Source organism: Humulus lupulus, chromosome 8 (genome assembly GCF_963169125.1).
Source record: "Humulus lupulus chromosome 8, drHumLupu1.1, whole genome shotgun sequence".
Taxonomy (NCBI): Eukaryota; Viridiplantae; Streptophyta; class Magnoliopsida; order Rosales; family Cannabaceae; genus Humulus; species Humulus lupulus.
In genome coordinates, this window is record NC_084800.1 from 5,376,906 (window position 1) to 5,400,826 (window position 23,921).

General features: G+C 39.0%; 1 protein-coding gene and 1 long non-coding RNA gene across 3 annotated transcripts; both read right to left on the reverse strand.

Moving 5' to 3' along the window:
* Positions 1-9,669: 9,669 nt before the first annotated feature.
* LOC133794277 (uncharacterized) lies at positions 9,670-11,706 on the reverse strand. Of its 2 annotated transcripts, XR_009875170.1 has the most exons (4): positions 11,327-11,706; positions 10,738-10,814; positions 10,312-10,418; positions 9,670-9,754 (listed from the first exon to the last, which is right to left on the reverse strand). It is a non-coding gene; the product is annotated as an uncharacterized LOC133794277 (long non-coding RNA). The 2 variants fall into 2 exon arrangements; XR_009875169.1 differs by lacking the exon at positions 11,327-11,706 and having other exon boundaries at positions 10,738-10,941.
* Positions 11,707-20,766: 9,060 nt separating this feature from the next.
* Positions 20,767-23,718, reverse strand: LOC133794922 (cysteine-rich receptor-like protein kinase 44). The gene is made up of 6 exons (XM_062232364.1): positions 22,881-23,718; positions 22,223-22,362; positions 21,887-22,105; positions 21,566-21,831; positions 21,337-21,487; positions 20,767-21,233 (listed from the first exon to the last, which is right to left on the reverse strand). Exons 1-6 carry the CDS (start codon positions 23,716-23,718, stop codon positions 20,904-20,906), a joined length of 1,944 nt encoding a protein of 647 aa, XP_062088348.1. The 3' UTR covers positions 20,767-20,903.
* Between the last annotated feature and the right edge of the window lie 203 nt (positions 23,719-23,921).

Sequence of the window (23,921 nt, forward strand, 5' to 3'; positions counted from 1 at the left end):
CGGGAGGAAGAAGGCGTACAGAAAGCAGTCTATTATGTCAGCAAAAGGTTGATCGGTGCAGAGTTAAGATATCCGCCAATCAAAAGATTATCATATTGCCTAATTCTTGCCTCCAGGAAGTTGCGTCCTTATTTCCAAGCCCATCCTATCACAGTTCTAACCGACCAGCCCCTTCGGCAAGTCCTCCAAAAACCTGAGGCGGCTGGAAGACTATTAAAATGGGCAGTCGAACTAGGGCAGTTCGATGTAACTTATTCACCGCGGGCAGCAATAAAGGGACAAGTCTTGGCCGATCTTGTCGCGGAGTTCACCGAACTCCCAGGCAATGAGCAGAGTGAACAGCCTGAAGCGCCTATGCCTCAAGAAAAAACTCCTTTGTGGAAGCTATTCACGGACGGTTCATCCAACGAATCCCACGCTGGAGCGGGAGTGATATTGATAATGCCGGAAGGGCATCGATTTCACTGCGCGATCAGGTTCGACTTTGTAGCATCAAACAATGAAGCGGAATACGAAGCACTCCGAGCTGGATTGAGAATGGCCAAAGATATGAACATAAAGACGCTTGATATTTACAGTGACTCTCAGCTCGTGAATCAAATCCTAGGAGAATATCAAGCGCGCGGATTAAAGATGATGGCCTACCTGAATAAAACGAAGGATTTGCTAGCCCAGTTTACAAAGTACACCCTCCAGCAAATCCCGCGAGACCAGAATTCGAATGCAGACGCCTTAGCTAAACTCGCGAGCGCGAAGGACGCTGACACTTTGAATATTGTGCCAGTGGAAAGATTGAGCAAGCCAAGTATACAAGCAACTGAGTCCAGTATGGAATTTCGAATGGAAGATACATGGATGGCGCCTTACTTGGATTATCTGTCAAATGGCGCACTACCAACACATAGAAATAAAGCCAGGACTTTGCAAAGGCGAGCCGCTAGGTACATACTGGTCGATGGCGTTATGTATCGAAGAGGATATTCGATGCCACTGCTCAGGTGCGTTACACCAGAAAAAGCTAAGGAGCTCATGAGGGAGGTGCATGAAGGCTTCTGCGGAGATCATGCTGGGGGGCAGAGTTTGGCAAAAAAGATTCTAAGACAAGGTTACTTCTGGCCAACAATGAACGAGGATTCAATGGAGTATGTACGAAGATGCGACAAATGTCAGAGGTTCTCCAAGATCCCACGAGCAGCTCCGAATGAACTAAAACAGACGCAGAGCCCTTGGCCCTTTGCAGTTTGGGGGATAGATTTGATTGGATCCCTGCCAACAGGGAAAGGAGGAGTAAAGTACGCAGTTGTGGCAGTCGATTACTTCACAAAATGGGCCGAAGCTGAACCACTCGCAACCATCACGACCAAAAAAGTTCTCGACTTCGTTATCAAAAACATTGTATGCCGGTATGGATTGCCCAGGAAAATAGTTTCAGACAACGGGACCCAATTTGACAGTGATTTATTCACCGATTTCTGCGAAAGGCATGGAGTCATTAAAAGTTTTTCTTCAGTTGCACATCCCCAAGCGAATGGGCAAGTCGAAGCCGTGAACAAAAATCTTAAGGCCACCCTGAAGAAAAGACTTGAAAAAGCCAAAGGAGCGTGGCCAGAACAACTGCCTGAAGTCCTCTGGTCGTATAGAACATCCCACCGAACAGCAACAGGGCATACCCCATTTTCCCTAGCCTACGGGTATGAAGCCATGCTACTTGTCGAGTTAGATCCCCCCTCACATCGGCGTTTGACTTACGGCCAGGACGTAAACAGCCAGCTGATGATGGAGTCCCTAGACTCGATCGACGAGATGCGAGAAAAATCTCAACTCCGAGTTGCTGCCTACCAGCAAAAAGTCGCCCGGTACTTTAACTCCAAAGTTAAAGAAAGAAAATTCAACGTCGGAGATCTGGTGCTACGACGGGTTTTCTTAAATACCCGCGACCCCACTGCTGGAGTGCTTGGACCTAACTGGGAAGAACCTTACCAGATTGAAGAAGTCCTTCACCCAGGCACCTACAAACTTGCACGCTTAAACGGAGATCTCGTTCCGCGCTATTGGAATGGAGAACACCTGCGCAAGTATTATCAATGAACAGCCCTTCTTAAAGGACTGGCTTGTTTAAATTTCTCTTTTTAATTTTTACAAGTTTTGCAAAGAGGGTTAGCCACGCTGTATGGCTAACTGCTCGTATATGTAAGATTCTATTTCAGAATCACTCGTAAAGACATGATTAGTCCATTTTTAATACGAGATTATAAGGGACTGTGCTCAGCCAGTCATTCTTGCCAACCTTTGTGAATTTATATTTACAAGTATTTGTTCATTACGTGTGTTGTTTTGCTGTATTACAAGTATCAGTTTCACTACGAACAGGAACGTTCGAGCAGGTTATGGTCAGGGCAAGTGACCAAGGACCTAAAGCTCCTCGATCACTTGGGGGGCATATAAGGCACATCAATAGCAAAGCATACTTCTCAAGGTATGTAAACACATGAATAAAATAAGTGAAAGCATGCTACAATACTTAGAGTATTTTTCAAAATTTGTGTTTGATAAATCATGGCAAAGTACTATGCTAAGTTCGGTCATACGGACAAATGTTATAAATATTATAACATCAAGATTTAAGCTTGGGTGTAACTGTTCAAAGTAAAAAGATTTGCTGCTCGTACAGCAAAGTTTAAAAAAGAAACTACTGTCTTTACATCACGACCCTTGGGTCGTATATTCCAAAAAAGAAGAAAAAACAAATGAGAAGAATTCAAGAGGCATTCAGGGCTGGAGGATCCTGGGCAGCATCCTGGTTAGTCACGTCCTCAACAACATCTTCTTCTTCCAAACCAGCGACGCTTGGAGTGGCAGGGGTCGCAGCTCTTGCCTCCTCTTCGGCCAGTTGGGCAGCACATCGGGCCAGCTCAGCAGTTCTGACTTCCTCTGAAAGATAGCTAAAGTCAGCACCCTGATTGTGTTTCCAGAAATTGTAGAAACATCGGAGTGTTGTCCTCTTGTACTTTTCCAGATTCTTGGAGTTGTCAAGCTCCAACTGCTTCACTTTGCCCTCAAGGGAGAGAATAGCCTTATCCTTGGTCTTGAGTACCTCCCCCAGATGTTTGATTTCGCGGAGATGAGTTTTGTTGAACTCCCGGTACTCTTGCCTCAACTTGACCGCCGCTTCCTTCGCAGCTTCAGCCTCGGACAGCTTAGTCACCGCTGCATCCCTCTCTCGGATCGCTGCCTCCAACTCCTTAGTATGCTTAGCCTCAGCAGTCGAAAGCTCCTCGGCCGCCTTCACCTGATACCTCTCGATGGCTTTTGCCTCGGCCTGCTCGATGTAAGCCTGGGCTCGGGTACGAGCAGCAATGGCAGAAAGTAAGGCCTGTGCACAAAGAAAAAGGAGTTAGAACTTATCACGAGGACTAAAAAACTAAAGACTCGAAGAATAAAGAAACACTTACACTGGATATTTCGTTCAGAGCCCTGTTCATGATCTGGTCGACTGGCAACTCTTCAGCTTGAACCATTGCGACCCTAACGCACTCGATTTTGCCAATGCGATCGAGGCGGTCCCTGGCGGATCGGATGGCACGGCTCATGAGTCTGGCCCCATGAGCCTCTTCACGAGAAAGATGCTCCCTGGCAGGCGCAGCTGGAGGATTCGGCCGAACAGGAGTAGTTTGCTGTTCAGAAGGAGCCGGAGGAGGAGTAGGAGTTCGCCCAGTCGGCGCAGGACTTTGCCCAGAAGGCGTACCCTGAGGGGGATCTTCTGGTCGACCGTTCTTGGCTGGAGGGCCTTGACTGGATTCACCAGTTCTCTTCTTAGGCTTCCGTTGGAGTTGAGGAACTTCCTCTTCCTCCTCAGCCTGGTACATGTCGAAAATGTTGGGAGTTGACATATCTGCATGAAGATAAACATAGCAAGTTTATAAAAAAGAGGCAGGTGAGAGTAAGTTAGACAATTGAAAGGAGGTAACAAAGTAAATACCCGAGCTACAACTACTGGTCACTACACTACTGACTCTATTAGTCATATACTCATTATCTGGCATGAAGAAGTATGATCCTAAGTTTGGAGCATATGTAAAGTTACCATCCCCGTCAAACAAGTGACAGGGAATCGGTAAACCATTTAAAAGCGAAATAACTTTACCATTATCATCGGAAGATTCTCCCAAGTCAACAATGGGTTCTTTGGCCTTTTCTTTCCCCTTGCCTTGGGGAGCAGAAGGCCTTTCTGCGGAAGGGCTACCCGTGGGTTCCCTGATTGTAACTCCTGTTGGCCTCCTCCTAGGAGGAGGCACAGGAGGTTGCTGCTCGGGAACCCCCTCGGCAGTGGCATCGCCCACCACGGGCCCTCTATTTTCATGGCGAGGAGCCAGGAGGCCAGACGACCTCAAGTTCATTTCGAGTGTCAGGGTCTTGACACATTTTGCTGCATCAGACATCCAGGCCGGAGTGTTAGACCTCGACACCATGCTTGGTGTTGGGGTCGGACGTAACCAAGGGCCTGAAAAACAGATTAAGTTTAAGAAAAGATGAAAGGAAACACTTTATGTTAAAGCATCGACCAGACGAAGACAAATTTATACCTCCTCTCGCAGAGGCCAAGTTGTCACTGGCTATGTCCGGAGTAAAGAAGTACTCCTTGTTGTAGTGCCCCACGTTTGATATATGGGTTGTACCGCTCAAGAATGTCCGGCCGGTCTCCTGGTGGCAGAAGTGGAAAAAGCCCGTCCCGTTGTGCTGTGGGTTGGACTTGAGGTCAAAAAGATAGTTGACCTCGTGAGGAGAAGGTTCTGGCCATTTGTTAAGTTTGTACAGGACATAGAGTGTGGCCAGCATTCTGTATCCGTTTGGGGTTATTTGGAAGGGAGCGACGCCGAAATAATTGGCCACCCCCACAAAGAAAGGATGAAGAGGGAGATAAGCTCCCGCCTCAATGTGATACCGGGACCAGGCACTGTTCGCCCCTCCTGGACGGTTAGCCCTCTGGTCCGCGATGGGACGTGTAATGGTTACCCCCGTGAGGGGGAATTTCCTGAAGCAGTTAGCAACCATTCGGATGGTCACTGAACTGGCTGGGGGAGTATACCACTCGACATCAGGCGGATTCCGATGACGAGGACGAGCCCTAGTTTGGATATTAGGGTCAGGAACAAGATTTTCTCGACCACTGGTCGAGGGAGCCCTAGCCTGCGAATCAGGCTGGGCAGGGGGAGTAAGGTTGCTTTCAGACTCGGGCCTTTTCTTGCCAGAAGACTTGGAGCGGGCCATTGGAGAGGAAGGACGTGGTCTGGAAGAGGGTCGCGAGAAAGGAATCTCGTGGACACGTACAGCTGGTTGTTCTTCCCCCTCGAGCAGCTGGGCAAGAAGGTCGTCGTCGATGGGTCTTTCACCTCCCCACAAATCTGGCATTAAAGTCTGCAAACAGAAGAATGGGGAGGTGAGGAAATAGAACTCTAAAAAGCTTGATAGAATAACACTGGTCGAGTATAAAAGTTAGGCTTTTATACAACAGCATCCTATCAAAAAGCTAGTTTTTCTATACGAACAGTTTGAAAAGTGGATCAAAGGGTGAAAGTAAAAAGTTTTTCTGTAAAAGCTTTTTCAACTCCCCTTAGGGCGGGAAAAATTTATTTTTCAACTAGTTTAAAAATCGAAATGTTACTTCGGTTTTACGTCCTAAAAAGCATGATCCTAGGTTTTTAAACTAACTCGTAACTCTACTACGCCTACAAAACATTCTGCCTATAAGCATTTTAAACCAGAAACAGAAAGACTCAAACAGTATACCACCAGAAGCATGCATCACGAGAAATTAGAAGTATGGGGTTTCGAAAACTCACCAAGAAAAGTGATCGTGAATGCGGAAGAAAGGTCTTCGGAGATTAAAGAGTCCGCGATCTGAGTCTTGGAAGTGCAGGAAAACGGTCTCCGGAGATGATGAAAGCTTCGGTTTTTAGGGTATTCTGCAAAGATAATGGCGTGCATAAAAAGAAGGAAGAGGCTTCGACGGTCTTATATAAGTGTGTCTCCGATATTAAAAAAGTGCAATCATTATTTTTCCTTTTTCAAGGTATGGGGGAACGTGATGGCCGTCGAAATCGTTTATGGGGAACTGAAAAGGCATGATTAGACAGAAGTGGGTTGCTTTTCTCGAGAGCACACGAAGGGTTCTGACACGTCAGGAAGGGTTACCGAAGAGTCGTTCGTTCAAAGTTTATTTACTGTTCGTAGTAAATAAACTTTGGGGGGCAAATGTTATCCAATAAATTAGCATTGGTGACGTGGCAATTAATCTCTTGGCACGTGGCTGATACCTGGAAGCGTCTGCTAGAGTATCGACTAGGAGACACAGTAGAAGCAGGGCGAGACTGTATTACCCGCGACCAGTCTGGTCGGTAGTTCCGCATACAAGGCAACATTTATGGAAAGATCTTTATGAATCCCGAAATTATCTCATACAATCTTCTGGATACCCGATTATTCAGGGAAGAATATCTGTAACAATCTCTTGTAACCCTCCTTAAGCCTATAAATAGCAAGAGGTAGCTCAAAGGAGGGGAGTTCTCTCACTTTTTAGTCATTCAAAACTATAGTAATCTTCCAAGTAAATTTAGATTGTTCTTTAGAAGAAGGTGAAACTCATTGAACCCTGGTTCCTTGATCATCCTTCTGATTTTACAGCAATATTATTCTAAGTGGACGTAGGTCATTACCAGATCATGGGGCCGAACCACTATAAATTACTGTGTTTTCTTTACTTTTGTCATTGCGTTCTTCTCTATACATTCGTCCATATCAATCACGTTTTGACTCCGTGTCAGTTGGCCAAATCTTGGGTCAACAACACCCAACAGAGATAAAGCAAGCAATTAGTAGCAAATCACAGCTCACAAGAGACAAAGACTCGAAAACTTAAACTAATAGATCATAAATCTGTATATGGTAAACTATCACAAAAGCTTTTAGTTTTTATCTTCAATCTGTACTGTGAAACACTATCTCAAAAAATCATTTCAGAAGAAAAATAAAAATAATTTAGCTAGCACTGTTACCAAAAGTAAACTGAAAATAATGGTGAACCTCATTTGCACAATACAAAAATATCAACATTCAGGGCATTAAAGTATAGCAGAGGACAAAAAGAATGGAGAACTTACCCTTCCAATAAAGTATAATATGAGACATAGTTGACCAAAGACTTTAGAGATGACTAGAGACACTCAAGATGACCAGAAGAAAAGCAAGTAGGGGCAGATCTTCAATGGTGAAATAGAGATTTTCTTTTCCTAAAATGTTGATATAGGGAAAATGTAAAAAAGAAAAAACCTTTACAATTACCAAAAATACAAAATAATGAAGAAAATAACAAGAAAATGCATACCAAAACAGTGATAACGATACCAAAACAAGAAAAAAAACAAGAACAACCAGTCTTTAAAATATTGACCTCTGATGTGTAGAACTATATTAAACTTGGCAAATCAAACTAAAGGCCTTACCTCAAGGAACCATTAGAGCCAGTATCAAGAATATTTGTATTTAAAGCCACATCAAATAAATTTTCCTTAACAACTGCTGCAGAAATGTATCAAGGGCAACTAACCAAAAAAAAGACAATGCAAAAGTCATCATAATCAGAAGCAAGGCTTCGGGCAAGCAAACAATTTAAGTATATGCCAAGAGGCCCACAAAACATTTTAACACCATGAAATTCTGGGGTTTGTAGCATTCAAGCACTTAAATGCCTTATTGAAACAATTGCATCAGCAAATCTTCTCATAAGAAACGTGCTGGTGGAAAAGTATAACGATATCTTTATACACAAATTTTTTTAGTCAAAAGCAAATGACATAACTATGATGGCTGGAATGATATTGCATATTAGGCAAACATATATTAGCAAAACTAGCTCACAAGAATAACAGTAACATAGTAAGAAGAATCAAATGTAATAATGCACAAGAATCTGAGATTACACCATAAGTCTTTATTAAGCATCAACAATCTGAGATTACACCCTATACACAGTTGAGAAGAACTAGCACACTCAAATTATAACAGTTCACACATAATAGAAGTCCTGAAGAAACTCTCTCACAAAGCTAGTTCTCTCTTTCTTAAAGTCTAATCTCTAAAAAATATTGTATTATAGAATGAGGTATATGCCATTCTCTTTGGTTTTCCTTTGTTAAGATTTTAAGAGAACTTTTCATCCTCTGAAAAACAACTATCAGTGTAATTTACTATTAACACAGTTAGAAGAATAGTCTATCAAAAAACTTAATCTTGAACAAATATCCATAAAACAAATATTATCACTCAAAAGTTCTTAATTACAAGTGCCAAATGTACAACCACACATATTCTTTATCAACAATATTAACCATTTGTCAATTGAAAACATGCCAAGAAATAATCTCATATTCTAGTTGTTGTATTATAAACCCCTGCAAAAACAGATTACAAACACACATAAAAATGGCTAACAATATCGAAGACAAAGTCAGCTGACAGAAATTTAATCAAACACACCAGAAACGCCCAAGTTTTCTTTGTGCGGACTTAACCAAATCAGGTTAGTCCTATAGCCAAGGCAACAGAGGTCCATAGTCAAATTCACTATCAAACATGAGATTACACACTCAAGGCACACAAATAATTAATATTCATCGTATATGCGCATATGGCACAAATAATTAATATTCATCATATATATACTTACTGTTAGCACTACAATACCAGCTACAACACATATCCTAATATCTAGCATTTACTTACTGTTAGAGGAATAATTCATTAGCTGAGGGTGGATTTATGCCCTTATCAATATGGCTCACCTGAATAGCACAGATCAGATGCATATTAAATTATTATTAGGCTTATTATTAAGACACTAAACAGTAAACAGATCAGATGCATACCTCTATGCTAACCCCATTACATCCCTACATGAGAACTCCTCCACCAAACTCAAAACACAACCCAAAAAAAGAAAAACTAAAGAGAAGAAAGAGAAATTCCAGATACTAGCTGAAGCAAAGATGAAGGGAGAAATAAAGCATTGATTATTTTCCTTTTCTCATACGAAATTAAAATTTATTATTAAATGTATATAAATCACGATAAAAATGTAAGCATGTGTGTCCATATTGATGACATCTACTCCATACCACAGTTTTGCTAGGCAGTTGGAAGACTAAATTTCCTTCACTATCATGAGTATTGTCTCAGTTTAAACAGCAGAAGTTCCATCTAGGAAGCACTATTTCTCCCACACGTCTGAATCTTTGATTTAAAAGAAAAAATGATAGTAATGCAATGGGAGAATAGGGATTTAAAGTTTTAGAAACAAGTAGCTTGACAAGATTGAATAATGGCAGTAACAGCATGTAACAAAGCATACACCTTAGAAATCTTACATAACATATGTTATAGGCAGTTGTTCATGAGAGAGAGAGAGAGAGAGAGAGAGAGAGAGAGAATTTCCCTTTCGGTTCTACACCACACTGAAAATTTTCCTTCTTTGAACCATCTTTTGCAATTCCCATATCGTTAGTGCCAATCCCAAAAACAAAACCATTCGCATCATACAATATCTGCTAATTTCATAACTCGTAAATACAAATAGCCAACAGTATATTAAAACTAATAAGAGAGTAGCAAAAGGAGTACCTCACTAGCAGCAAAACCTGGGTATATTTCTACTCCTAATTCTTCAGCTTTGGCTCCCATCCAACGCACTAATTGACTTAAACTGCATCAAAATATTCAATCACAATTTAGTTGACACTAGCATCACATAATTTAGGATTTTGATCACATATTACGTTAGTTACAAAAAGACTGGCAGGAGTCCAAAAGCTTCATGTTGTGAACATGACCTCACAATTTATTTGTTTCATATTTGTAATTGGGGTAAAGGTTCAATGTCAAACTACTGTGTACCCATTCAAGCCAAGGGAACTATCGTGTCCGACATAAGATAAAAAAAGATTGTCAAAGCATCTAACTCAATCTTCTGGCTGCAGATTGACATTGATTACTAGCACAATGGCTAAGTGCCACTTATAGCCTAATGGTTAGCATACTTTATACACTTAGGAAAGAAACACCTAGAAGCATATATAGGTAAAATCAAACTGAATACAATATGGAAGCCCACGCTGCAATAGATCCTCGGGGCTCAATAGCTAAGAAAAATATATAGGGGTAAGCAACTATTTAATTGAATAAATTAAAATAAAATTGACGAATTGTTGTGAATCTTGTGATAGGGGAAATAGGAAAAGAGCAAAAAAGAAACTTGAATACCTTATTACATAATTTCCTTTATTATCAAAAGGGCATGGCAAAGAAAGTGCACGATTCTTTGTAAGAAACCAAAATTTGTTAGATGAGACAGGGACAGTGATCGGCGACTGCAAACACAGTTTGGTGAAGAAAATATCTTATCATCACATCAGCAGAAAACAGATTTAATTGCTTAACTGCAGTGAGAGTCACAGTGGGTGAATTATCTCATCTAAAAGTGAAAGCATGGTCCTTATTCATATTACTAATTTAAGCACAAGCTGAGGTAGATTTTGTTCCTTATCTAATGTTCAGAGACATTCATGTACACACTTAGTTTAACACAAGATCACTTCCCGAAAGTTTTACTGTATTACATTAATAATTTACATACATGACTAAAGAACTCGGTTAAAATAAAAGAAATCAAGGAGAGCAATCAATTACCTCTTCCTGTTTCCACTGAGGAAGAAGTTCGTTTAATGCCCGAGGTTCAAAAACATTCCCAGAAATTATGTGTGCACCTAATGAGAGTCATAAAGACAGTGAGCCACAAGCGTAAGAGATAACCCACCTATATCTGCAAGTCTAATACTTCGTAAAACCACAAGAGATAGAATCAACCAAAAAAACAAAAAAAAAATTGTATAAGGAACAAAACGAAATAAATTATTTATGCGAATGCCTAAACCAGTGAATCTCATTTCACAAAAAATGAGAAACAGAGCAATGCATTACCCAAACTACAAAGAGAAATCTAAAAAATAAAATGCAAGAGATTTTTAATATCTAGGGGAAACACAAACCAATTCGAGAGTCAATTTTGGGGCTTTTGGAAATCAAAAAAGAAAACAAAACTACATACCAATAATAGTAGCTCAATCATGATAGAGAAAAACCCTCTCAAAATCGATTACTCTTTGGGTTCTTTCAAGCCTCTGAATAAATGGAGAAATGAGAAAGAAGAAGAGAGAGAAGAAAGGGAGCTAGAGAGAGAGCAAGGGAAAGCATTTGGTGATGGTGACAAGAACATTACCTGATTTCAAACCAAAGCCTCCAGGGAAGATCGTGCCTCCTAGCCTCAGAAGGGACTAGTCGATTCTAATGGTGGGTATTGCGTAAATGGAAGATTCGATGCAGGGAGAGGCACATATAGGTGCGAAGAAGAAAACGGGGGAGTTATAGGCGGGCTAGGAAACGGGAGAGTCAAAGAAGTCAATGAGGCGAAGCCGCAGAGATTGAACCGAAGAGAAGTCGCCTCTCTGCCGCCGCCGACGAACCAGAACTCCTATATCGCCTTCGAATGTGGTGTAGCCCTTCTCAGGATTTGTCTTTCGTGAAGGGGAGTGAGAGACCGAGAGAGATAGGTCTCAGAGAAAGATGAAGTATGTAGAGAAAATGAAATAAATATTTTATATACTTGGTGGAAAAATAAATGAAAAAGTAAACATATATGGCGCCTAAAATTTTAGTGAGCCCACCTTATAATTTTAACACATGTTGCATAATACTTTTTCATTACTGTTATAATTTAATGTTGTAGTAGTCCTAGTTTGTTGTAGTGAAATTTTGAAAAATTCCAAGTTACTTAAGCTTTGTCAAACAAGTTAGCTTAATGGCCTTTTTTTACTTCAAAATTTTACAAGTCAGCCTAAAAACAAATATGTTTACTCGTGCTCTTATTGTCTGTGTTAAATTACATACCAGTATACCTCATGTGCCCCCTAAATGATCGAGGGTTGTAAGATCCTTAGTCACTTGCTACTTGACTGAATATGTTCGAGCAGTTAATTACTCGTGAAACACATAGAATATATTGAAAATATTCGAGCAGTTGAACATTGCTTGAACGTATCGACCAGCTGAACACTGTCCGAATAATTAACACACAAGCACATTTGTAGCAAGAATCGACCACGCTGAGCGTAATCTCTTTTATTACTCGTAAATTAAAAAAGGACAATACGTGTCTAATAACAAGTCTTAAACAACAAAAATTGTTCAAAAATAGATAACTGGTCAGCAAATAACCAGCTCATAAATGAAATTTAAATAACAAGTTAAACAACTTGAAATTAAACTACCACTCTGAAAGTGGTATTTAGAAATAATATATTCACAGACGCTCGCCATTCCAGTGGCTCCTGATCCTAGCACTCCCGCTCAGCATACCTCTCCCTTGCTTTGTTGCTATCTCAGCCAAGTGTGGACCTCCACATATAGTGTCTAAGGTAAAGCCACAGGTCCAGGCTGCAAGGGTGGAGATCTTTGTCGTTTGAACTAAGGATTGCTGCTGCCTCCTTCTTCTTGGGGTGTCTCTGCCCAGTACTTTCTCAACTTGCCCCGGAGAAGAAACTCTATCTTGTCCTTGAGGTGATTGCATTCATTCGTGTCGTGACCATAATCTCCATGGAAACGACAAACTTATTCATATCTCTCTTCCTCATCTCTTTCCTGATGGGTGGAGGTTTCTTGTAGGGAACCTCTTCATGCCTAGCAAGATATATTTCCGCTCGGTTGGCCGAAAGAGTGGTGTAATTAGTGAACTGAGGTTCATACTTGGTTGGCTTTTTCGTTTGAACTCAACTTTGCTTTCTTTTCTTCATGGTGGTCAGACCCGTTATTTCCACGTTTCTTTCCATCATTCTTAGGAGGGTCAATTGATCCGCCCGGATTGTTTATGCCATTCTCCTCTTTCTCTATTGCATCATCCAATTTCATATACTTGTCTGCTCGGTCAAGAAATTATTGAAGTGTTGAAATTGGATTTCTATGTATATTATCCCACAAAGGGCTCAGATAAGTTATCCTAGCGGATATGGCAACCATCTTCCCCTCATCTCCTACAACAATTGCTCTATTGGCTTCTCTCATGAATCTCTGTATATAATTCTTTAAAGACTCATCTTTTCCTTGTTTGATATCTGCTAAGTGGTTGGCATAAACTGGTGGAGTCCGGGCAGTGTTGAATTGTCTACAAAACACCTTCCTGAATGCTTCCCAAGAGGTAATGGAGTTCGGCTTAAACTTCCAATATCATTCCTAGGCGGTATCTGACAAAGTAGTCGGGAAAACTCTACACTGATAATCGTAACTTACTCCGAGCAATTCCATCTGGTCCTCAAACTTCCCAACATGTCTGATGGGATCTGCCTTTTCTATATATACTGGTAGAAGCGGTGCTTTATATTTTGCCGGTGGCTGGGCTGCTCTAATCCGGGCACAAAATGAGCTGCCACTCCGGTGGTCTATCGAATCTATCCCAGAAGGTCGTTTTGAAAAACCTTGCACTGCAGTTGTTAGCACGTCAAGCTGGGCTTGGATGGCTGGTGCAACTGACGAAGTTCCAAGGTCTTGACCGCCTGGTTGGGCATTACCATCTGGTGCACTGTCATCAAGTATTTCTACTTGACTGGCAGAGCGGTTCAGATTTTTCCCTTCAACCGGGACAGTCCTCCTCTTGTTGGTGATAACGTCCCTTAGATCCTTCCGGGAAGCATGCTCTCCTACCCGATCGAACAACGTACTTTTTGATTTTTTAGAGGGTTTACTATGCAGGACTTGCACTCTCCCACTACGCTACTGACCGGGGTGCAGTGGAGGCCTTTCGGTACGCCACGAGCAGTCTTTTCCTCCTTATTGGTCGTTGCCCTCCTTTTCCTTTGATTGGTCGGTGTGATGACTATCAGCCTCATCACGACCATGCCCATCTTTGAATTGTGAAGTTCTCTTATCTCGAGGAGTCCTGGTGTGATCCTGCCTGGGTGGAGTCTTTTTATTGTCCGATCGGTGACTCCCTGATCTAGAAGTTTTTGATCGGTAGCTCCTGGAAGGGGTTCTAGAGTGCTCCCCTTGCGTCGAGGCAGTTCTCTTTTTGGCTTTGAATAAAAATAATGATTTTAATTGAAAATATTTGAATATTCTTTAGTCAAAGGCTTAGGACTTTGTCAAATTGTTTAGAGAGAGGTTTAAGAAGTCAAAGCTTGATTTTTAAAATTAAAAACAAATAGAATCCTAACTTCCAACTCCCTAAATCTCGTAACTCTAAACTCATCTGCAGTAAAATCAACATATCTGGAGCTGTATGACTCCAATTTAGACTATCTTTATACCGTTAGAAATATAATTCAATTATCTACAACTTTCTAGAAATACTATTTTTCAAAATTCATAACATAACTAGGTCAAAAATAGGTTGGAAATTACAGTACCCTAAAGTTACAAAAAATCTATTTAATTATCTAAATAACAACCTAATCCACAAATAAATACTCCTAACAGATTCTAGTGAAGACTAAGTCTTATATTTCCCTTATTTTATCATTAAAATAATAATTCCTTAATAATCATGCATATGACAAGTGTCATAATCCTATCGGCTTCATCTAAACCTTAGGAATAACCATACTCATGACAAGTGTCATATTCTTATTGGCTTTATCTAAACCTTAGGTTATAATAATTATCATATTAATAACCAGAAATATTAATCAAACCTTATGTTATAATTAATATGCTTAAACTATAGGTTAAACTTATATAATCCATAACTATTGCTAGGAGTTTCCAACTAAGTCCTGGTTTGAACCAAAATTCACGAAATCTAACATACTACTAACTAATAATAGATATTGCTACTACTACTACTACTACTACTACTACTACTACTACTACTACGACTACTACTACTACTACTACTACTACTACTATCTAACTAGCTAAGTAAAATTCTGGGACTCTACACGTTTGTGTCTGCCAGACTGATAGATCAGTTATGTAGACCCAGTGTTTTGTATGCTAGGGGTTTTCAGACTTTGTTGCCGACTGGGGAACTAGTAGTCTCGAGGAGATTGATTAGAGCTTTACCAGTAGAGACAGATGGTAGGGAGTTGTCTGTTGATCTGATTGAGCTAGTGATGGATGACTTCGATATGATCCTGGGGATGGATTGGTTAACGAAGTATGGGGCAATGATTGACTACATGCGCAGGATGGTGACTTTTGAACCAGAAGGGGTGGTACCCTTTGTATTTATGGGGACAACTAGTGGGCCGTGAGTACCTATGATTTCAGCACTAAAGGCTAGAGACCTGATGCAGGAAGGTTGCATAGGATTCCTAGCGAATGTTGTGGATACCTCTAGGGTTATGCCAGTTGGACCGGGGAGACCAGATTGGTATGTGAATTTCCAGATTTATTTCCAGCAGATTTGCCTGCTGCCACAGCGGGAAATTGATTTTGTTATAAAGTTGGTACCAGGAGCAGAGCCAGTATCTAGGACACCTTATAGAATGGCTCCGGTGGAGTTGAAGGAGTTGAAGATTCAATTGCAGGAGTTACTGGATTTGGGGTTCATCAGACCGAGTTTCTCGCCATGGGGTGCTCCAGTGTTGTTTGTCAAGATGAAAGATGGATCTCTTAGGATGTGTATTGACTACAGGGAGCTGAACAAGTTGACCATTAAGAATAAGTATCCACTGCCTAGGATCGACGATTTATTTGACCAGCTGCAGGGAATGACAGTGTTTTCTATGATAGATGAATAGGGTTACCATCAGTTAAGGATTAAAGAGGAGGACATACCAAAGACTGCTTTGCGAACGAGGTATGGACACTATGAATTCCTGGTTATGTCCTTTAGATTAACCAATGCCTCTGCAGCTTTTATGGACATGATGAATAGGGTTTTCAATGACTATTTGGACAAGTTTGTGATTGTGTTCATCGATGACATTCTGGTGTACTCTCAGTCAGAGACAGAGCATGAGCAGCATCTACGTCTGGTATTGCAGCGGTTAAGGGAGCATAGGTTATATGCTAAGTTTAGCAAGTGCGAGTTCTAGTTACCGCAAGTTACATTTCTGGGCCATATTGTCAGTAAGGAGGGGATTCTGGTTGACCCAAGTAAGATTGAGACAGTGAGAGACTAGCCTAGACCGAGCAGTGTTCCTGAAGTGAGGAGTTTTCTGGGATTGGCAGGGTATTATCGGCGGTTTGTTGAGGGGTTCTCCAAGATAGCTACACCATTGATAGAATTGACAAAGAAGAAGACAAAGTATGTGTTGGACAGACAGATGTGAGAATTGTTTCAAAGAGTTGAAGCGGCGACTGATCACCGTGCCGGTGTTGAGTTTGCCGACGGATAATGAGAAGTTCGTGGTTTATTGTGATGCTTCCAGACAGGGTTTAGGGTGTGTGCTGATGCAAGCTGGGAAGGTGATAGCCTACGCATCGAGACATTTAAAGGAGTATGAACAGAGATATCCCACGCATGATCTAGAATTGGCAACGGTGGTATTCGCACTTAAGATTTGGAGACATTATCTATATGGTGAGAAGTGCGAGATATACACCGACCATAAGAGTTTGAAGTACTTCTTTACTCAGAAGGATCTGAATATGCGCCAGAGACGGTGGCTGGAGTTTGTTAAGGATTACGATTATGACATCCTATACCATCCTGGGAAGGCTAATGTAGTTGCTAATGCACTGAGCCAGAAAGGCCCAGGACAGTTGTTCAGTTTGAGACAGATATCTGATAAGCTAGCTGAGGAGATGACTAGAGCGGGTATAGAGTTGGTGGTTGGTCGGTTAGCCAACATCACTCTTCAGTCTACGCTTCTTGAGAGGATCAAGGAGGCGCAAAAGAAAGATTCTCAGTTGAAGGGTCACAGGGAGAACGTCTTAGTCAGAGCGGCTAAGGACTTCTCTATCTCGGAGATAGGGTTATTGCAGTACAAGGGTCGGATCTGTGTTCCGATGGATTCAGATATCTGGCGAGAAATCTTAGATGAAATGCATACCACTCCCTATTCCTTACATCCAGGTACGATGAAGATGTACCAGGATTTGAGAGCTTTGTATTGTGGTCGGGCATGAAAAGGGATGTGGTGGATTATGTGGCCAAATGCCTAACTTGCCAGCAAGTCAAGGATGAACATCAGAGGCAGCAGGGTTGCTGCAGCCTCTAAGGATTTTAGAGTGGAAATGGGAGGATATTGTCATGGACTTCGTGGTTGATTTTCCGAAGACCGTGGGACAGCATGACTCAGTATGGGTGATTGTGGATAGGTACACCAAATCCGCCCACTTTTTACCAGTCACCTTGACTTATACTGTGGAGCAGTATGCTAAGTTATATGTAAAGGGAATTGTTCAAATTCATGGGGATCCAAGGTTGATAGTATCCGACAAGGACCCCACCTTCACCTCCAAGTTTTGGGAGAGTCTGCAGAAGGCTATGGGCACGCAGTTACGGTTTAGTACTGCTTATCATACACAGCCAGAATTGCCCTGGAACTTTCCCCCTTCAACTCCACCATTTCCAACTTGAACCAAAAGCTTCCAAACCTCATTTTATGTATCAAATGAACCCAAAAACCATCTACACATGTCCTAGGCATCATAACCCAAGTAACCCTAGCCAAAAACTCCCATCAATTCCATTCATCCAAGCTAGAAATCCAAGTTGAAATTCAAAACAAAAACAGAGCAATCCAGAGTTTTGATGGCTAGAAACTTACCTCAAGCTCAGTTTAGGATCATTTTCAATGGTGGAACACAATCCTAAGCCCTCAAGATCCACTTCCCTAGCTAGAATCCTCAAATGAAGCTAAAAAATCCAAAGGAAAAAGGAGAAGAAATGATGCACGGGAGAGAAAGTTAAGTGCTATGTTTTGGCCAAAGTTCTACAGCCTTCAATGGCTTAAACATATCCTATGGGTGAAAATACTAAATTACCCCTAGGTCATTTAAAGTTTTCTAAAGGCTCCCAAGGGTAAAATCGTCATTTCTCGCCTATCTCGTTAATCATAATTAATGCTCTCCAATTCTCGTTATTCCAAAAATTCTCAAACACCAATAAATGATATCACATTACCCTTTAATCCTCGGTAATGTTCTAATCACCAAATCACACCGAGACTCACCCCGAGCCCCGAACTTAATCCCGTTATGACCAAACCGCTAACTTGCACTCAAAGATCGTCTCATGTCGAATAATTCGAACAAATCCACATTATAATGTGGCCTTAACAATAGTTTATCAACATGCATGAAAATACACAATTACGCCCTAAATAGACCAAATTGCCAAAATGCCCCTATGATGAAATGTGGACCTACGTGCATGCATTTAACATCATATTATAATATAATTCACATAAACATGCATATAATCATTTAATGACATAATAAATCAATTATGGCCCTCCCGACCTTCTAATCCAACTATTAAACTTCATTATAGATTTTTGGCATTACATAATGTTTCTCGCAGTATCCTTTGGTGAATTTGATGAGGAAAAAAAAACTTCAATCACTTGATAAAAAACAAATTATCACACAAATTTATAAGATAAAAAAATGATATGTATGACTTTATTATTTTTAAATAATTATGATTTAATTATTTAAATTATCATAAAATATCTTCAAAATATCATATTTTAATTTATTTATTTATTTTTGTTTAAGTTTATATTTATTCTAATTTTTGAATTTGACAGTGACAACAAAAAGATTATATAATATAAATTTAATATAAGATTAAGTTTAAGTTTAATTAAATTTTATTAAAATTATAAAATATATGACTTTATTATTTTTAAATAATTATTATTGTAAAATATCTCAAAAAAATCACATTTCAATTTATTTTATTATTTATTTATTTAATTTTAAGTTATGTTTACAATCTACACTTAAATATAAAAATATATGAGAATCTTTTGGAAGCCCTGTATTTATTGATCAAGGTCATTACATACATGAAAGAGGATAAAAATAGGCCCCATCAAAAGTATTTTCTCAAGTTTCTAAATCTTTTCTTACGTCTTAGATAATGAGTTTGAATAGTTCGATCGTAGTACTTATTCTATGTTGCCTTTTGGTAGACCAGTATACAACGGGCCAAATATTTTTCCTTAATGTATATAGGAGAATCAACAATTTTCAGCGCGATTTAATTGTCCTATATATAGGTAGGGGCATTACTTTTGCCCCTGCCGTAGGGACGTTTTCTATTTTTGGTACTTGGAGAAATTATAACTCAATTATTTTTGTATGATTGCGTACATAATAGTTATAGTAAGCATCTCGCCAATTTTTGAAAAGGTCCGAATAATTTACATTGTCAAAATCAAAGTTCAAACTTCTGTTTTCCACTCATATAAAAAAATTAGACACGCATGCAACTAACTGTTTGAATTCTGATTTTGGCACTGTAAATTATTCGGAATTTCCTGAAAAATTGTTGTGATGTCTGATATAACTATACTATACATCATCATACAAAAAAATTTGTGTTATAATTTCTCAAAGTACTGAAAATAGAAAATGCTCATACGGTAAGGCCAAAAGTGATTCCCCTACCTAAGAATTTCCCTATATATAATGGATGATTCTATTATATGGGCTTTACTTTAAGCCCCACCAGTGGGGTTCTTCTGTGTTCTCGACTCGTGAACTGTTTTCGGCGCGATTTTTTTTACCGTGTATATTGCAGTTATTTAGAGCATCCTGCAAATTTTCAGAAAATTCGGAATAGTTTACAATACCGAAAACTAGGTTCAAACATGTTGTTGCACGCGTGGCTAATTTTTTTATGCGAATGGAAAGCAATATGTTTGAATCTAGTTTTCGAAACTGTAAAATATTCGAAATTTTCTGAAAATTTGCAGGATGCTCTAAATAACTACAATATACATGATCATAAAAAAAATCGCGCCAAAAGATGTTCACGGGTCGAGAACATATAATTTTTTTTCTATATATATATATTAATAGTGTAAATATTAATTTGAATTCTTATATTTTACAAAAGTTATAGATTAGACCCTCTATTTTGTTAAATGATAATTTGGATATTGTGTTTTGTAAAATAGAACAAAATAATATGTTGAGCCCAATTTTGATCAAACTTTTTTAAATACGACCAAAATGTCCCTAAATTTTATTAATTATTGAATTTTAAATTATATTATTTAATTTTAAATATTAAAAAAATAAACAATTCATTTAAAAATTCTAAAATGCAATATTATTAAATAAAAAAATTAATAAAATTTGATATAAAATTAAAACATTAAAAACAGGTAACACGTTTTTGTTTTAAAAAAAGAAATAAAATAATTCTTTGACTTATATAAATATTTAAACAAATTCTTAACCAAATCATTTGTGTATCATAAATCAAAACACATCTTTGTGTACAAAATTTATTTAACAATTTTTTTCCTCTCCTAATCCTTTCACAATCTTATCTTCTCAACAATTAAAGAGTAAGAATTAAACTATCAACTCGCTAATTAATAGGGAGAAAAATCTAAAGAAAATGAAGAGAATAGCATTTTCTTCTCAACTACCGATATTTGCATTTTTTTTTCTAAATTGCAACAATAAAAGACACGTTAATTAGTTTTTGCAAATGGATGTTCCAATAATATATACATGATATGAATAATAGGCATGATTTTGTCGAACAATTTTCTTTCCAAATTTTCACTTTACAATACTTTTTAGAACATAGGATACATATAACAAGGGAAAAAATTGAGAACAAATAAGCTCCCACAAACCATTCTCATTTTATAAAATTAAATGTTACCATTAGATTATCGAGGGTAGAGTTCAGTAATAGAAGCATCATTAATAGATTCTATAATAAACTCACTCTTTGAATGATTTGATGATTCAGCATTCATTCTTGAATCTGATCCCATGTTGCTATGTATAAAGAAAGCCGGCTCAGATGGTAGAGGAAGAGAAAGAGAGTTACTGTTTAGCATAAGCACAATAACATTCATGGTTGGTCTGTTTGCAATATTTTCTTGAACACACAATAGTCCTATATGAATGCATCTCATTATTTCAGATCCCGACCCAACTCTCATTAATGGATCTACCATCTTTGAAGCGTTTCCTTCCCTCCATATTCTCCATGTCTGCCACAACAACAATATAAGTTATAATATTTATGGTATTCTTTAGAAAGAAAAATGATCCATGGTTGTACAACTCATGAGTGTTATATCTAATATTACTTACATAGCTTAAAAGGTCTCCTACATGCTCTCCACGACGGAAACAATTATTTTTTTGCCCACTTATTATTTCTAAAAGTAAAACACCAAAACTAAATACATCAGATTTGACTGAAAATTGTCCATGCATAGCATATTCTGGAGCCATATATCCACTGCAAAATAAGAGATTAATGATAATAATTAGTATAAAATATGAAATAGTCTAGTCAAGTTGTAGAAATTGTACTTACTATGTTCCCACTATACGACTTGTATTTCCTTGAATTTGATTAACAACAAAAAGTCTTGCCATTTCAAAATCTGAAATCTTAGGATGCATTTCTTCATCTAATAAGATGTTACTTGCTTTGAGATCTCGATGGATAATTCTCAAACGAGAATCTTCATGAAGATAAAGGAGTCCTCGAGCTACACCTCCAATTATTTTGTAACGGATATCCCAATCCAAATTTGCACGCTTTCTTGTATCTACATAATCATGCAAGTTTATGATTTGGTTCATAAGTTAATATATATATATACTTCATAACTCTGTTTTAGAGGGGCAATATCACTGTACCGAATATGAAATGATCAAGACTTGAATTTTCGACAAACTCATAGACAAGAAGCCTTTCACTTCTTTCCAAGCTGGAACCAAGAAGCCTAACGAGATTACGGTGTTGAAGCTTGGCAACAAGCATTACCTCGTTCTTGAATTCTAGATCTCCCTGCCCAGAATCCCTAGACAACCTTTTTACTGCTATGTTCTGTCCATCCGGAAGTTTTCCCTAAATTACACCACAATTTCAAAATTAATTGTACATATGTCACTCAGTGTTAGACAGTGAATTAACTTCTTTTTTTTAAAGAGAAGTGAATAACTTGTAAATTACTTGATTTTTTACCTTATAAACCGCTCCAAATCCACCTTGTCCGAGCTTATTTTCCTCAGAAAACTGATCTGTCGCAACTCTAATAGTGTTAAAATTGTACTGCACTGACTCCGCACTTTCAGTTTCATTCACTGGATCGTATGTTATTTGAGCTTCAGCAACATAAATAAAATAACTCATGTTTCGTAAAAATATATCATTATCTGTTTCTGAAACATTTAATAAGTTAGCTCTGTTATTCTTTTAGCTTAAATAATAGGTATAAAGAATTGTCTTAGATTTCTATTGTTAATGGATTAAAATTGCAATAGAGTTACCATAAAATTTAATTTTGACACAACTGGTCATGGCATAGTAGGGAAAAGAAACAGAACACAATAGGTGAAACATTTTTTGAAATAAAAAGCGTATTCGTCCCGTCCTACCTAGAATTTTTTTCTTTGGCTTCCTCAATCTTAAGCACACAACGAAGAAGATGATTAGTACCACACCGGCAACAGTGGCCGCAACGACAATAGAAATATTTCTAGGCTTGTTACTACTCTTTTGTCCTGCTAAACATTCAAATTTGCTCAGTTAACTGTTACTCAAAAAAAAAAAAAAAAAAAAAACAAATGAAAGGGTCCTTCAATCTCTTAACAAAATACCAAGTCCTTTCAAGATTTATTACCTTCTGTAACATTGCTTATGGTGTTATTAATCGACGGAGGCGGCGCTGTGGTTACCGTCGGGGATGTAGGCGACGTGTCATCTGTAGATCCATAAAAGAGGTATTTCTCGTATCTTATATTACAAGTCCGGCCAACAACTCTGCCTCCTACTTTACCATCACAACATTGTGGGATAAGACCGTACACCATGTCTAAACAATGGATACATTGTAGCTCGGATAAGTCTGGCGTGCACTGTACAAGTGCGTATATGGTTGAAACATCCGGAGCGCTTGCACTTCCCGTCGCGTACTTACGAAGAGAGTCGCCGGACGCGGCTATGCTTCTCAAGTCATCTAATAACCTCTTAAGACTGCTAAAATACGCTTTAACATTAGAAGACGACACGTTATGGGTGTTACACATGTAGAATACTGTGGTAGTAGTGTTAGGAGAGCCCAACATGGACCTATTCGAGTAGTGTAACATGCAGGTGTCGTACCATCCGACTGCCTCCTTCTGTTTGGGGCAGATGTCTGGGAGAAGATGAGTGGAGTCGTTGAGGCAACTTCGGCAGTCATCGGGCTTAGCGTCTCCGCGGCATAGTCCGATTGCGTAAACTTGATCTGAGCCTTTCCCATAGGAGAGATTGTAAAAGCCGTAACCGTTGTCATTTTGGGAGCTGGGAAAGGTGTTGAGGAGGTGATTGAGGTTCGCATGGTAGGTACTGTTGAGGGTGTAGTTCCCTTTGTCGTTTAGACAAAACTGGTATAAGAAGTCCTGTTGAGCTGTGGCTTGTTTAGCTACTAGAAAGAATATATGACAAAGAACAAAGATCAGTAGCGACATCTCTGCCATGCGTAGCGTTGATATTGGTATGGTCGATGTGTCTTGTGATCAAAATTAAAAAGGCTTCTGCTTATAAAGCGCGTTGCAAGACCCGACTAACTTGATATAAATGTATATATATATATATATATATATATACGGCTGCTACTTTACTCTTTCATCTCATTAACCAAACGAACAGTAGGAATTGATAGCATCTACTCATGCCCATA

Coding starts and splice junctions, on each gene's coding strand:
- LOC133794922 (XM_062232364.1), bottom strand. CDS start 23,718: ATGGCAGAGATGTCGCTACTGATCTTTGTTCTTTGTCATATATTCTTT. Junction 21,832..21,886: donor ATTTCATATTCGGTACAGTG/ATATTGCCCCTC, acceptor TAACTTATGAAC/CAAATCATAAACTTGCATGA. Junction 21,234..21,336: donor TAGGAGACCTTTTAAGCTAT/GTAAGTAATATT, acceptor TTGTTGTGGCAG/ACATGGAGAATATGGAGGGA.